Genomic DNA, 14,029 nt, shown 5'->3' with positions numbered 1-14,029 from the left:
ACAACGGTTGTCGGGACGATGTCACATAATAATCTAGGAATGTGGCTGTCGATAGGGCCCCAGATCGCTAGAGAGCACCCAGCGTATCCATATTAATATACACACTATGTACCAAGCGGCTAGGTCAGGGCCTACCGCTTGTTTCGAGTTTCCCATGTCCTGTTGTCTGGGTTCAGGCAGTGTTTTCCTGTTGCATTCCTGGCCGAGAAACCCCACAAGCCCACTTAGGTAAGGATCAGCATAGCCAGGCATTCAGTTAGCAAGAAGGCGAAAAAAGACGTTGTCCGTGCACGTATTTAAGCTGCGAACGCGTGGAATGAATGTGGGTCTGGCCGTGTAGAAATAATCTATTAAATGTTAGGCAAGCTAAAAGGTCGACGATCTGGTGCCTCGATTATGCAATCGGCCAGATGCGTAAGAAACGCTGCCTCAGGGCCCAAAGCATTTTCCTATTTGGCAAATTTTTTTTTTTTTCAGTGCTACTTTCGTAATCCATAGTCTTGTCATCGCAGAGGGGCCTTGCCTAGCTAGGCTTGTAGTAATCACCCACGCCCGCACCCACAATTGGCTGATAAAGCAGAGAAAAAATTATTTGTCAACCTGTAATGTTCAGATCTACTTTGCGTATTGCCACCCGAGCCGCAGTTATTGCGACCCGTGGTCCAGTCCGCCCCGCGATTGTGGCGCCCCGTATGTTTGCTATGTGCAGATACGCTTCTTCATCTGCTGCCGACGCCCAATTGGTTGCGTCGTTGCGTGCTGAGCAGCAAGTCGAGCAGGAGGCTCTCGAGCAGGAGGCCAACGAGGCCGAGGAGTTCAGCTCGTTCTTGTCTAACCAGGGCTTCACTCTGGTCGAGAAGCCTGGCCAGGACGAGGTCCAGCTTGTGCGCACCAGCGGAGACGAGACCCTCCGCATCTTCTTCTCTCCCTCCGATGTGATCAACTCTGATTCTGTCCTTGACGACGCCGAGGGCGAGCACGAAGAAACCGAGGCTGCTGCGAACAATGACGGAGAGGAGCTCGAGTTCAGCGACGACTTTGATGTGCCTATTCGTCTGAACATTGTTGTCGAGCGGTCCAAGGGCGCTCTTGGCATCGAGGCAATTGTCCAGGACGACTTGGTGGTTGTTGAGTCGCTGATCCCTTATCCCTCCGCTGAGCTTGCCATTGACGAGACTGCCGAGGCCGACTACAAGCGTCGTGCCATCTACGGTGGCCCTCCCTTCTCCGTCTTGGACCCTAGCGTCCAGAGCTCTGTCCAGGAGTTCCTGGAGAGCCGCAATGTCAACGGCGACCTTGCTCTCTTCATTGCCGAGTACTCCTCGTACCGCGAGAACAAGGAGTATGTTTCGTGGCTCGGAAAGATTGCCGATATTCTTGAGTAAATGTACATAATAAATCTACCTTGAACTTATTCCTGGGCCGCCCGGGTGCGGGAACGCAGGTGGCGCTGGGGGATCCAATCCTCAGTGGACGTGGGGGTTGGCTCACGCTTTGGAGTAGTAGAACGCTCCTTTTTGACCGGTTTGGTGACCAGGGGATGCTCCAAAATGGCCAGGGAAAAGTAAACAATGATGCCGACGAAAGTTACCAGGAAAAAGAGCGCGGAAATGAACCGCGGATCCACGATGCTGATCGAAGGGTCCTCAATCTTGAAGGTCTGGGCCTCGGAAGCACTGCTGAGGTGCTCGTCCTGAACAGAGTACTGCACATCGTAGATTAAGTCGAGAGCGCGGGCGGGCAGTGATTGCTGGCGAGAAAGAACAAGCTCGGTCTGGTCGTGCGGGTTGACGGTAAGACCAGTGGTAACAGTGCGGTTTGCCTGGGTTTTACGGTAGGTCTTGCCCACCTCGCGCCAGGACTCGACCACCTTGTCGACAGTGACCGGCTCGCCATGGTGGTTCTTGAGAACAAGCTTGACCTCGTAAGGGTTGTTGTTGACAATAACGCCGTTCTCGATTCTAACCTCGGGCTCAACAACCAGAGTCTGTGCGGCAGCCACCGCAGCCATCAACAACGCAGCCAGCTTCATTTTGTCAAGCGCCTTAATAAGGGTGCCGTTTGATAAGCTAGCTGCTATGAAGGTTGAATTTTCCGGCGGCCTCGAGACATTGTTTGAAGACCGCAAGACGATTGAGGTTGAGGCCCCGCCGAATAAAACACTAGTGTGGCTGCTCGACTATTTGGCCGACCAGATCAGCGGCGACAGGAGCCTGTTTCTGCAAGACGGACTGGTGCGTCCCGGGGTGCTTGTGCTCATCAACGACACGGACTGGGAGCTTCTTGATGAAGAAAACTATGTACTGCAACCTAAAGACGTTATTCATTTCGCTTCCACGTTGCATGGGGGCTAGAGAGGCAGGATCTGGCACCCAAGCCGCTCACCATGCACGACCAGCTCGATTCGCTCGCCGTTGCGGGCAACGACAAGGTTTGTTTCTCCATTCAATTCGTTTGCAAGCGCCATAAGGCCATTGTGGTTGCCGTGGTGTACTTTTCCAAATCGCAAAAGCTCGTCTCCTGCTTTTAATCCTGCCGCCTCCGCGGCTGACCCTGGGGACACTGTATTTATATAGGCAAAAGGCAATTCCTCAATAGACGGCTTAGAGATCGAACCGGCCGACTCATCTACCTTGAGCACCTGTTCGATGCCTTTTTTGATTTGCTCCGACAGTTGTTTGTGGTCGTTCTCGAGACGGATAATGCTGACTCTGGTTTCTCGAATTTGCGGGACGTCAATGTCATTGCGCGGGAACCCTTCGCTGTCCACCAATGGTTCTTGCATCCCCACCTTTTGTGAGCGCAAGACGTCTCGGAGGGCATCGATTTCGCTGTCGATGGCGTCCCGTTTGGCAATTAATTCTAACACAGCTTGTCGATCCATGACAAAGCGAACGAGGTTGGTTAGTTAAAAGTTCAAAATTTAGGCTAGGTAGGAGTCTGTAATACAGATTTGGACTCAATGGGTTAGTCTGGCTAGATTGCAGCGGGTTCGGACCCGGTGCTCTCGGCCTCGGCTTCAGTGGTGGACCCGGAATCAGATACAGAGTCTGGCTTGGCCTCGGGTTTAGCCTCGGATTCAGGTTCAGCGTCAGGTTCAGCGTTGGATTCAGGCTTGGGCTCACCGTTGGACTCAGGCTTAGGCTCGGCGTCGGACTCAGGCTTGGGCTCGACGTCGGACTCAGGCATGGACTCGGACCCAGGCTTGGACTCGCTCTCGGACACCGGCTTGGACTCAGACTCGGCCTCAGACTCAGTCCGAGACTTGACGGCCTCCAGAGTGTCCACTGGACTGGCATCCGGCTTGACGCCATGCTCAGCAAACACCAACTTGCCATCAACAAAAACCCAATGGCTCCGAATGACACCCTTGGGAGACTTTTTGCCTCCCAGCGGCCCCAGAAGCTCGTACTTTGTGTCGCTCAGTAAACCAAAGGGCAGCCCCAGCTTCGTCTTGAAGGTGGTCTGGGCCTTCTCGGAATCCGCGCTCAAACCGTACACTGTCGCATTCAATTTGGCAAATTCCGCATAATGCTCGCCGAACCCCCGAGTCTGCCGGGTGCAACCCGGAGTACTCGCCTTGGGATACGAGAAGAGCACCAGCACACCCTTGATGTCGCGCAGAGCCACCTCCTTGCCGTCCTGGTCCGGAATCGTCACATCGGGAATCTGGTCGCCAATTGCAATCGCATTGCTTCTGTTCGACTCGGCCTTGGCCTTCTTCGCCGACGGCGAAGCCTGTTCACTCGATCGCTTGCGGGTAGTTGCCATTACTAAATTGGGGGTTTAGGAAAAACCCTTTAAAATTTCAGCCCATGACAGAGAACAAGGAGCTGGCCCCAGAATGGCAGGAGCAGAAGGAAAAACGAGAAAAACTGGTTGTGCCGGAGGGGATGTCTAAACGGGCGTACAAAAAGCTACTGAAGCAAGAGAAGCTGGCTGCGGAGCGGGACGAGTTTGTCGCGAAGCGGAAAGAGAAACGAAAGCAGCTGCGGGAAAACAAGAAACGGGAACGAGACAGCACGCCGCAGCCCAGCCCGCCGGCCAAGCGGATCAAGCAAGAGCCGACGAGGTCGGGCGTGAAAATCGTGCTCGACTGCGGGTTCGACGATCTGATGACAGAGGGCGAGCGGACGTCGCTGGCCAGGCAGCTGGTGAGATGCTACAGCGAGAACCGCAGAGCTCCATTCTCGGTTGATCTGCACATTTCCGGGTTCAATGGCCTCCTCCGCGACCGCTTCGAGAACCGCATGCACAGCCATCACCTGCAATGGGAGGACATCACCTTCGACGAAACCGACAGCGTCGACACCGCCCAGCCCACCGTGTACCTGTCGAGCGACTCCTCTGACACCCTGACCGAATTAACCCCAGGCACCACCTACGTCGTGGGCGGCATTGTCGACAAGGGCCGCTACAAGGACCTCTGCAAAAACAAAGCCGAGAAACTCGGCATCAGAACCGCCCGATTACCCATCGACCAGAACATTAGGCTCAGCGGGCGTAGGGTTCTGGCCACAAATCATGTGTTTGAGTTGCTGCTCAAGTGGCTCGAACTCAAAGACTGGAAACTCGCTTTCGAGGCCGTCCTGCCCTCCAGAAAGGTCATTCCGCCAAAACAGCCTAAATCACAAGCAACAGACTAATTTAACCGCTTATAGCATACTCAAGCCCCTCCCGGGCCACCCACACCCTATATCGCCCTGCATTGGGGTATAGCACACCCTTTGCAAAAACACCGCCTTGGTAAGCAGGCTGCCGTCCCCTGATTATTAGGGACGGCTTAGGCAAGGTTAAACGACACCAGCTGGGATTTTTTTCCACCCTTCTCGCGTAAATCGGCCGCCATACCCGAACGACCACAGCCCCGACCCGGACAGTTGCCTTTTGGATTTTCGGATAAAACCTAGTTCCAGCTCGCCAGCGACCTGCTAATTCCAAAATGTTGCCTTCAGACAGGGGCCCGCCGGATCCCCCTCCGCCTGCCAACCATGCCAACGCGTTAGGCGGCACGGGCGTGCGAATCCACAGCGGCAAGCAGCAAAAGGACCGTGTAATGAGATTGTCTTCTTCCGACGAGGCGGTTGCGCTCGTCCAGCAGGAAATGTCTAATCTGAAGGCTCTCAAACGGCTGAGCATTGGCGCCATGATGTCTCCCTTGGACCCTGACCTGCCTGGGTTCAACGCTCTGCCTGATTCTTACTCGCCCGACAAGCGCCAGCAGCCGCCGCCCGTCGATTCTGGGCCTGAATTGCCCTCTTCGGACCCGGACACCGCCGACTCCGCCGCAAGCCCTGGATTGAGCCGTTCAGCTTCGGGCCGCCGCGAAGGTACATACACTCCTAGTCGCCGTATCAACATCGATTCACAGGAGGCTCACGACCTGATTTGGGTTCCTGCCCGCTTACACCCGGAAATCGCACCCAACGAATGGCGGTCTTTTGTTGAGAACCGCGTCCAGGAGATCAAAAACAATGTTGAGCATCAAAGCAAGTCCTCTCCAGAGCCCGCATCGTCCAGCTCCACTTCTCGCCTTAGCCATGAAATCGCCGACTCTGCAGATTTAATGGATGCCTCGGACGTTTTGGAGCGCAGGCGCCGCTCTTCAACCCCCAGCGATACACGCCGCCTGTCGATTTTGGAGCTCTCCACTCAACTCAAGAGCCTTGGTGAACTCGAGTCTTTGGCGGCTCTTTCCGGAAGCTTTTCTTCGAGCGACGACCAGCCGTGGTCGCCGCCGCCAGAGGACAACCTCGATCAGCCGTTAAGTCCTGGTGCTTCGTTGCGTCGATCTGGTGGCTCTTCGCGACGGAGAACTCGTCCAGCCATTCGCCGCAAACCCGCCCAAGACGGAGAAAACGATTCACCACCAGTCACCCCTACTTCTGCAAGCCCTCCCGATGTGCCTGTACAATCTCCCGAGCGGCAAGAGCTGCGTAACCGTGTAACAAAGGCAGTGCCAGTGGTAACCGATACTTCACCTCGCCAATTCACCCGTCATCCCGAAGAAAATATTTATCAAGACCCAGAGGCCTTAACCAGCGAACCCGCTCATCAGCAGCCGGCAGTCCAGGGCACCCTAGCGTCATCGCCACAAGCCGAACCAGAGCGGGTGTTCTACGGATCCCCTTCGCCTAGCAAGCCAGGAAGACCCACAGGACTGACTATTGACGTGGGTAAAAACCCGCATCAACCACCGGTCGAATCCGAGGAAAAGAAGAACAAGCCTCTTTGGCGCTGGCTCAAACAGGACAAAGAAAAAGAAAAAGACAAAGACCATGAAAAGGACGATACCCCGGCCCCTCATTCGCCGACCACGCAAATGTTTAGTAAAATGTTCAAAAAGAAGAAGAAGGAAGCTCCGGGGTCCCCGCAATCTTCACCTCCGCAGGCGCCCCATCCGTCTTCGGCTGCTGAACCTCCTACGCAGGTCGAACAGAAGCAGGATTGGCCTTCGGCTCCCGCCCGTCCTGGTCATTCTCGGCAAAGATCACGAACGGCTAATTACGCCAATATTGAAGGTGTTAATGATTCGGCTGAGCAGAGAATGCCGGATACCACGAAATCGCGCAGCGCTACCCAGAACACTCAGAAGCACCCGCAGAAACAACGTGGTTCCAGCTGGAAGAAACAGCGCCAGCGGGAAAACCCTGAACAAGATCGCGAGGACGCAAGCCGCCCTCAGCGATCAGGAAACAGTGAGCCTAAAGCAGTTGTTCAAGCCATGCAGCTACCCTACGAAATCCCGGCTCATCAGCTGTCTGACCGGTCTAATATCATGATGTACCACCGTTTTCCTTTGCACATCGAACGCGCCATCTACCGTCTTTCTCACATGAAGCTGGCCAACCCTCGACGGCCGTTGGGTCAACAGGTTTTGCTTTCCAATTTCATGTATTCATACCTCAACTTGATCAATCAAGGCTACCAGCGCCAAATGGAAGCAGCAGGCGCGCTCCCCGAAGGCGAAAACCCCGAGAACTACGTACCCGGCGAGGAAGCCAACGACGAGGGTCAGTCCGAGTACGAATACGATGGGTATGCTTCATACGACGTTAGTTACATGGAAAGCTCGGAAATTGCGCCGGACGGACAATATTATGAACAGCACGCAGAGTATGAGGCGCCGACGGATTTCGAGTTTTTCCAGGGCCAGTCGTCATCGTCCTCTGAATCTGACGCCAGCGAAGAAATGAACGAAATGTGGGACGAACAAGACCACGAGTACCAGCAGCCTTTGATGGCCTAATCTGCATTTATATATCCATACTGCATTATATGTTTTCTTAACAACTTAATTCGACCCCACCACTTCTGTCCTTAGTTTCATGTCAGCATGGATCGCGTCCATAGACGATCTTGATTTGGAAGAAGTGAAAACCATTGATCTGGGGAGACATTTCCGCCACCGACTATATACAGGCAACGATTTTGCGTCGTCCCAGCAGGCGTTTCTTGACTTTGCCATCTGCGATGACCAGATCATGGTAGTAGATACCGCACACCTGGAAACTATTAGGCCAATTTGCCGGTTCACAGCCGAGCCTAACAAAGAGTTTCATGGGCCGGAGGCAATAAACTACTTGCGACTTGGTATTTTGGACGGATCGGAGGTGTTGGGCGCCTGCTATCGTGGATTGCGGGCGTGTGTATGGGCAATATCTGACATTATCCGAGCTGTTGAAGAACTTGAGGCCAACAAAAACGAAAACGAGAATGAGAAGACTCCATTCATCCAAATAAAGCCTATACGCACAGTTGATACGCTGGACTCGGCGTGGGGGATTGCATTTCATCCCAAAATGCCCCTGATTGCAGCATCAGACAATAGCGAAACCATAACATGGAGCTTTGGACACAAGAGACAATCGCAAATGCGCATCAAAAACTTGGGAGGCAATATTCCAAGCATAGATTTTGTCGAGGCCAGCACTGTGCTTGTAGACGCACTACCCTACGACAGAAATATTTATTTGGCTTTCGTGACTTTACAACCGACCTACGGCAATGGGTCTGCAGGAGTATGGCAATTGGACCCCGGTAGGCTCGATGAACCTAATTACGGTGGCCGGCTTTTATATTGCCAGCAACTCCCTCAAGAAGGTTGGACTGTCACCCACATCTCAGCACATAGGGCACAAACCCCACCAAAGTTCCCGTGGGACGGCCCAGAAACATCCAAAATCGACTCTAATGGGTACGCACAGTATCACTCACTGCTGGATGTGCCCTCGTGGCGAGGAGGCAGGGAACTTACTTTGGACGCCAGTGCACTTCCGCCTTGGCTAGCAGCCCAGGACGCAGACATGAGGAGAAGAGTTTCAAAGGTGAAAGGGACTCGGATGCCTAAAATGAGGCTAAAACTTCAAGACACTCTTCTGTTCACCACCACATCTACCCATGCACTGCTATGCAGAGCCAGTGATTTCCATTGTTACTCTATCGCCCGCTACTCTGCAGAGCCCAACGTCCACGGGGTTCGGCTGGGCACTGCAATGACGATTGTGCAAAAAATCGAGCCTCTGGGGCTATTTATCGCTCTCACAAGAACCGGGAAAGTTGTGTTTTTCCGGCTCCTCAAAAGCATGGGTCTCATTGGCCTCAAGCATGTCTACACACTCGAAACAGGATACGAATACACCGGCATCTCTGCTCGACCTGAAGTACTCGGTCAAGAGAATGGTGTTTGGTATGTCAGGCTATGGGACTTGAGTGAACAGAAAGTGACGGTTCTTCGTATTGATGGTAGTATTAGAGTGGTGAATTGAGTTGAGCAGAAAAAAATTAGCAAAATACCATTATTTCTGCTCCCATAACCACGCACTCCAACCCTCACGGTTTCATGTGCAGGGACTGCCGTAGCGATCAAAACCCGGTGCGTAGGCGAGTTTTTTTGCGTCTAACGAAAATCACAGCGATAACGCGTCCCGATCTAGGGCAAACCGGGCGCGCCAAGGCTCTGTTCAAAGCATTCATTAACTTTCAAGACACCTTTGTTTATAGCTATACTAACCCATTGGCTGCACCTACCTCCACCAGCCGGATAACGGGCCCTTGCCCAAACGCCGAAAAGGGGTAATCGACTGGCCGGTGGGGGTTTACCCTTTACGGATGAAACAGCGCGGATTCGATTTGTCAGCATAAGTGTCCACTAACACGCTGCAGGCACGAATTTTTTGTTGGTTATCCTTTTGAGTTATCGTTGAGATTCCCCCTCTAGTCCTCGTCTAGTCGATTAGCCACCAATTATATTCTCGGTTTTATCGAACGTATGAGATATCAGCAGCAAAACAAGGGACAGATGCAGACACAACACCCTCAGGACGCTCAAATGACCCAGCCTCTTCAAGGTCCTAACCAACAGATGATGGCCCAGCAGGCCGCGGTTCAGGTCATGTCTAATGGACAGCCTGTAGTTAGCCACCGTTTGAACGAGCTCCTGGAGCTAGTGAAGCAAGAGTTTGTCAATGTCTCCAATGAGGCATCCACATATCTCATGCATAAGGACGAGTTTGATCAGAAAATGTACGCTCAGCATATGAGTGCTCTTCAACACATGCGCCAGACTATTTATGATTTGGAGCAAGCTCACAAGAAGGTCAAGGAGCAGTACGAGGAGGAGATCTCGCGTTTGAAGCAAAAGCTTGAGGCCGCCAGCTCAGGACAGGCCACTCCTGCAAACGTCCCACAGCCTCCTCAACTTGAACATACAAGCAACTTATTCAACAACGGCATGCAAGGTCGCGGGCAGGAAAGTAACGGTCCTACCCAACCGGGGGCGCAGGGCCAACCTGGTAGTCATAGTGCCGAACAACGCAGCTTCACTGGGCAAAATGCGCCGCAATTACCTCTTCCACAAGTTTCCCAGCAGCAGAATGCTCAGGTACCTCAGCCAGGCCAAGCACAAATGGCCTACGCGATGCAACCACAGCAAGCCTCCGCAGCTGTACAGCCCGTTCCTCAGCAAATTCAACCCGACCAGAAACCACCAGTTGAAAGACCACAAAGCACTGCCACAGCTGACGGCTCTGCTTCGGCCACGTCGGCTCCCAGTGCTCCAGCGGCTACGGCAGCCCCGCCAACCCAACCCGGTAGTGGACCAACCCCTCAGGAGGTGGCTGCCCAGCTGGGGAATAACCTTACTTCCTTGGACATTGACACGCTACCGTCTTCTCAAGTCAAACGAGGTGATGGCTATGTGGTTGTTTACAATGAAAAGGCCGGTCACCATCTCGATGTGGATCTCTTGCACAGTCTTGAGCACGACTCAGTCGTATGCTGCGTGCGATTTTCACAGGATGGCAAATTTTTAGCTACCGGATGCAATAGAGTTGCACACATCTACGATGTTCAGACAGGTAAACTGAGCTGTCGGCTGGAAGACGAAACCGCGTCGAGGGAAAACGATTTGTACATTCGTGCCGTCTGCTTTTCACCGGATGGCAAGTATTTGGCCACAGGTGCCGAAGACAAACAGATTCGCGTTTGGGACATTGCCACTGGCAAGATTCGCTACCTTTTCACGGGCCACGAGCAGGACATATACTCTCTGGACTTTTCCCAGAACGGGCGTCATATTGCATCTGGCTCAGGAGACCGAACAGTTAGAATCTGGGATATGGAAACTGGTCAATGCATTCAAACTTTGTCCATTGAGGATGGCGTCACCGCGCTGTCCATCAGCCCCAATGGCAAGTACGTTGCTGCAGGCTCTCTTGACCACATCGTAAGAGTGTGGGATGCACAAACGGGAACGCTCGTGGAGAGATTGGAGGGCCCTGACGGCCATAAAGATAGCGTGTACTCGGTCGCATTCACACCCAACGGGCTGGACCTTATTTCCGGCTCCTTGGACAAGACAATCAAGCTTTGGGAGCTCCAGGCCCCTCGAGGTAATAAAGTTGTTAGTGGTGGTGTATGTGCTCGCACGATTATTGGACACCGCGATTTCATCTTATCAGTGTCAACCACGCCAGACGCCCGCTGGCTACTATCTGGATCAAAAGACCGGAGTGTGCAGTTCTGGGACCCTACCAACGGCCAGGCTCTGTTGATGCTGCAGGCTCACAAAAACTCCGTCATTTCGGTCGAGCCTTCACCTATGGGCAGCCTTTTTGCAACTGGCTCTGGCGACTGTTGGGCAAAACTTTGGAGGTATTACCCCCGCTCTGAATCTACGTCTTCGTAAGACTAGTATCTTCTTTATTGGTCCGTAATGATATAAATGTATTCTCTGCCCCCTCTTTCTAATTAACTTTTAGAATACCTGCCCGCTTTGCTCTTTTTATCAAGTGTCTGCATACTGCGCATAATCTGCTGACGTACAGCAGGGTTGGGGCATCATGAGAGCATCTTTCGGGTTTGGGCGAGGTTGATTTTCATCCAACCTCCTCACAAAGCACATTGAGGATAGCCCCCAGGTTACTTGCGGGGATTCTTTCTCACTACTCGAAGAGAACTGTATTTCAAGCAGGATTGCTGAGTATCGTGGTTGCAGATCACAAGCACATTGATTATCTTGGTTAAGGTTCGAGCGCACACTAGTATAAAATGTCGTACTGGCCGCTACGAGATCGCCAGGAAAACTTTGGTGCGCCAGTTGAGGACCAGTACAGCACACAGTGGCCAATAACACAGGTGACACTAGCGGGAATGCCTGGATTCAACGGCGGCGACATGCTTCGACCGCACGGCGGGCAACTATTTGGATCGTTCAGAAATGGGTCAGACTTGGCAAGTATGGCAGATTCCTCGGTTACGCCAGTGGACGCTTCTGCTGCTGCCTCGGCTGCCAGCACCCCCTCACCCACGGCCAAAATTGGGACTGTGGATCATATGATGCTGTATGTTCAGGCCATGCAGCGCAGTGCCACAGGAGTACAGCCAGCCGAGCTTACACAAGATTCAGATGAGGCTGGTGATGGCCATAAGGTCCCGCAAGGCAGCGATTCAAAGCACCGCTACCAATGCAATTTTGTTGGCTGCAACAAGTCGTTTCGTCAAAGAATGCACCTCGAGACCCACAAAAGGTCACACACTGGTGAACGGCCGTTCGTTTGCCCGTATCCTGGCTGTAGCAAAGCATTCAGTCAACGCAGCAATCTGCGCACCCACACGCGATCCCATTCTGGCGAACGACCCTTCTCCTGTGAGGTTTGCGGGCGACGATTCACCCAACGTGGTAATTTGAAAAATCACCAAAAGCTCCATGGAGAAACAAGACAATTCGCCTGCAAGCTTGACGGTTGCACCAAGACTTTTAACCAGCTTGGAAATTTGAAGGCCCATCACAATTCAGCGCATGCCAAAACAGTTGCTGAGTTTACAATGCATCTACAAGAGGCTTCGTCAATGCCAAAACTCTCTAATGAGGAGCAGGAAATGTTTACCTATTTTTGCAACCTGTATCGCAACGCCAACAGGGGCATCAAGGGCAGGGGTAAAGGAACCCGCACCATTGTACAACGGGACAGCAGCATGCCACCGAATCCTCGTAAAGCGCTGGCTAGTTTGCCCTCGGGATCTCCGCCCCGTTCACAAGCCACTCCGCCCCAGTCTTTACCCCCGCCATTCATAATACCTCCCCCACAGGGTCTTACATTTATCCCTCCTCCCCCTACCAAGGAAAAGCTGCCATTGCCACCTCTGAACAGTTCAACCTCGAGCAAACAAACGTTGCCCACTCTTCTTCCTGCATCCAAAAACCCCCCCATACTGCCGGCGTTTGGTCGATCCGGAGAACTGACGCCGTCAAGGCCCCCTGTCGCCGGAGTGCTCAATACGACCCCGGCCGAACAGGTCGCAGCAGAATGTCTTATGGATGCTGTTCAGAACTGGAAATATTTTTCAGTGAACCAAAGCGATGCTAAGCCTAAAGAGGATGAGAACTGGCAATGGAATGCCCGTGCATTTTAACTGTACGCTCTATTTATTTCCACCTAATAAATCTAATGTGGTCTCATATGTTGCCATCGTCAAACAAACAGCAGGAACAACTCTTAATAAATTAGCCGACAACCCACGATAGAATGCCTTGAATCCGTTCTCCTGGTACACTAGGCGAAATGCCTCGACGAGGCCAATGCGCTTGAACTGCATTTCTGCCCGGAGAACCTGGTGCGGATACATCAGAACAGCAGCAATTGACTTTGAAAAAAAGGAACTTGTAATGTATCTGACTGGATCAGGCAGATCGGTGGATATATGGGGTTTGATCAGGTCATAAAGCACAAAGTGAATAGCGGATTGAGCCGTCCCACCAAACCCGGGGATCAAGCCGCGAAAGAAGCCTCGAGGGCCATCACACTTATATATTTGCCTTGCCGCGGACCAGCTTGTTTGTGCAGCATTGGCGTCACTGCGCTTGGACGCTAGCATGACAGTTTTTACGACCCATATCGGGTTCGTGAGGGTCTGGGTCAGCACGCCAGTAGAAAACGACGCAGATAGTAATGTCAGAGGGGTCTTTTGGATGCCGTATGCGTCCAGCGCATTTTTGGCCTGGCGATAAAGGTAAAAGTAGACCCCCCACCCGGCGGCGTTTCCGATAAGATTTGGAGCAATTCCGCGGTAGGCGTCCCGCGGGTGGCCCAGCAGTTCACCGACCGCCTGGCCTAGTGTGCGACTGCGTCCCACTTGCATTCGCACTTTCGCGAGATCCAATGGATGCATCACGAGCGTAGTGACCGTCCCGGCGGAAATCCCTGCCAGTAGGTCCATATGGAGAAAAAGTAGTCAGCAAGATAATCTATGTACTAAATGGACGCATTTAAGCGGTGGGAAGGGGCGAAAGAAGTCTTTGTTAGTATCAGGTTGTAACAGCGCGTGTTTTGTGCACACCAGGCGGTCTTTTTTTGGGGCAAAAAGCCGCGGCACCGGGCAGGGCGAAAGTACTTACTTCATAAGACTGGGGCGGGGGACAGAGTTGTTCCAGCCAACATAAACGATCAAAGGGATCCACCCGTAGTGGAGGGCAGCACGACCAACATCGATCAGCTTGGAGATACGCTCCTACAGTTAGTTTTGCCTG

At 52.9% G+C, this 14,029-nt stretch overlaps 10 protein-coding genes across 10 annotated transcripts; 6 read left to right on the top strand and 4 right to left on the bottom strand.

Annotated features, from left to right (window-relative positions):
* Positions 1–605: 605 nt before the first annotated feature.
* Positions 606–1,385, top strand: B9G98_02131 (Mitochondrial acidic protein MAM33; the record flags this gene model as incomplete). The annotated part of the gene is made up of 1 exon (XM_024808688.1): positions 606–1,385. The coding sequence occupies one exon, from the start codon at positions 606–608 to the stop codon at positions 1,383–1,385; it is 780 nt and encodes a 259-aa protein (XP_024664456.1).
* Positions 1,386–1,411: 26 nt separating this feature from the next.
* On the bottom strand, positions 1,412–2,032 carry B9G98_02130 (hypothetical protein; the record flags this gene model as incomplete). The annotated part of the gene is made up of 1 exon (XM_024808687.1): positions 1,412–2,032. The coding sequence occupies one exon, from the start codon at positions 2,030–2,032 to the stop codon at positions 1,412–1,414; it is 621 nt and encodes a 206-aa protein (XP_024664455.1).
* Positions 2,033–2,350: 318 nt separating this feature from the next.
* Positions 2,351–2,884, bottom strand: B9G98_02129 (26S proteasome non-ATPase regulatory subunit 9; the record flags this gene model as incomplete). Its single annotated transcript, XM_024808686.1, has 1 exon — positions 2,351–2,884. One exon carries the CDS (start codon positions 2,882–2,884, stop codon positions 2,351–2,353), a length of 534 nt encoding a protein of 177 aa, XP_024664454.1.
* A 92-nt stretch (positions 2,885–2,976) lies between these two features.
* B9G98_02128 (Peroxiredoxin DOT5) lies at positions 2,977–3,771 on the bottom strand (the record flags this gene model as incomplete). Its single annotated transcript, XM_024808685.1, has 1 exon — positions 2,977–3,771. The coding sequence occupies one exon, from the start codon at positions 3,769–3,771 to the stop codon at positions 2,977–2,979; it is 795 nt and encodes a 264-aa protein (XP_024664453.1).
* Positions 3,772–3,815: 44 nt separating this feature from the next.
* B9G98_02127 (tRNA (guanine(9)-N1)-methyltransferase) lies at positions 3,816–4,646 on the top strand (the record flags this gene model as incomplete). Its single annotated transcript, XM_024808684.1, has 1 exon — positions 3,816–4,646. The coding sequence occupies one exon, from the start codon at positions 3,816–3,818 to the stop codon at positions 4,644–4,646; it is 831 nt and encodes a 276-aa protein (XP_024664452.1).
* Positions 4,647–4,942: 296 nt separating this feature from the next.
* On the top strand, positions 4,943–7,249 carry B9G98_02126 (hypothetical protein; the record flags this gene model as incomplete). The annotated part of the gene is made up of 1 exon (XM_024808683.1): positions 4,943–7,249. The coding sequence occupies one exon, from the start codon at positions 4,943–4,945 to the stop codon at positions 7,247–7,249; it is 2,307 nt and encodes a 768-aa protein (XP_024664451.1).
* A 79-nt stretch (positions 7,250–7,328) lies between these two features.
* B9G98_02125 (hypothetical protein) lies at positions 7,329–8,768 on the top strand (the record flags this gene model as incomplete). The annotated part of the gene is made up of 1 exon (XM_024808682.1): positions 7,329–8,768. The coding sequence occupies one exon, from the start codon at positions 7,329–7,331 to the stop codon at positions 8,766–8,768; it is 1,440 nt and encodes a 479-aa protein (XP_024664450.1).
* Positions 8,769–9,331: 563 nt separating this feature from the next.
* On the top strand, positions 9,332–11,188 carry B9G98_02124 (Transcriptional repressor rco-1; the record flags this gene model as incomplete). The annotated part of the gene is made up of 1 exon (XM_024808681.1): positions 9,332–11,188. One exon carries the CDS (start codon positions 9,332–9,334, stop codon positions 11,186–11,188), a length of 1,857 nt encoding a protein of 618 aa, XP_024664449.1.
* Positions 11,189–11,550: 362 nt separating this feature from the next.
* B9G98_02123 (Asparagine-rich zinc finger protein AZF1) lies at positions 11,551–12,915 on the top strand (the record flags this gene model as incomplete). The annotated part of the gene is made up of 1 exon (XM_024808680.1): positions 11,551–12,915. The coding sequence occupies one exon, from the start codon at positions 11,551–11,553 to the stop codon at positions 12,913–12,915; it is 1,365 nt and encodes a 454-aa protein (XP_024664448.1).
* Positions 12,916–12,924: 9 nt separating this feature from the next.
* On the bottom strand, positions 12,925–13,719 carry B9G98_02122 (Mitochondrial FAD carrier protein FLX1; the record flags this gene model as incomplete). The annotated part of the gene is made up of 1 exon (XM_024808679.1): positions 12,925–13,719. One exon carries the CDS (start codon positions 13,717–13,719, stop codon positions 12,925–12,927), a length of 795 nt encoding a protein of 264 aa, XP_024664447.1.
* Between the last annotated feature and the right edge of the window lie 310 nt (positions 13,720–14,029).

This window comes from Wickerhamiella sorbophila, assembly GCF_002251995.1.
Source record: "Wickerhamiella sorbophila strain DS02 chromosome Unknown contig3, whole genome shotgun sequence".
NCBI lineage: Eukaryota > Fungi > Ascomycota > Dipodascomycetes > Dipodascales > Trichomonascaceae > Wickerhamiella > Wickerhamiella sorbophila.
The sequence above is the reverse complement of the archived record's forward strand: the minus strand, read 5'-3'. Positions and strand labels throughout refer to the sequence as shown.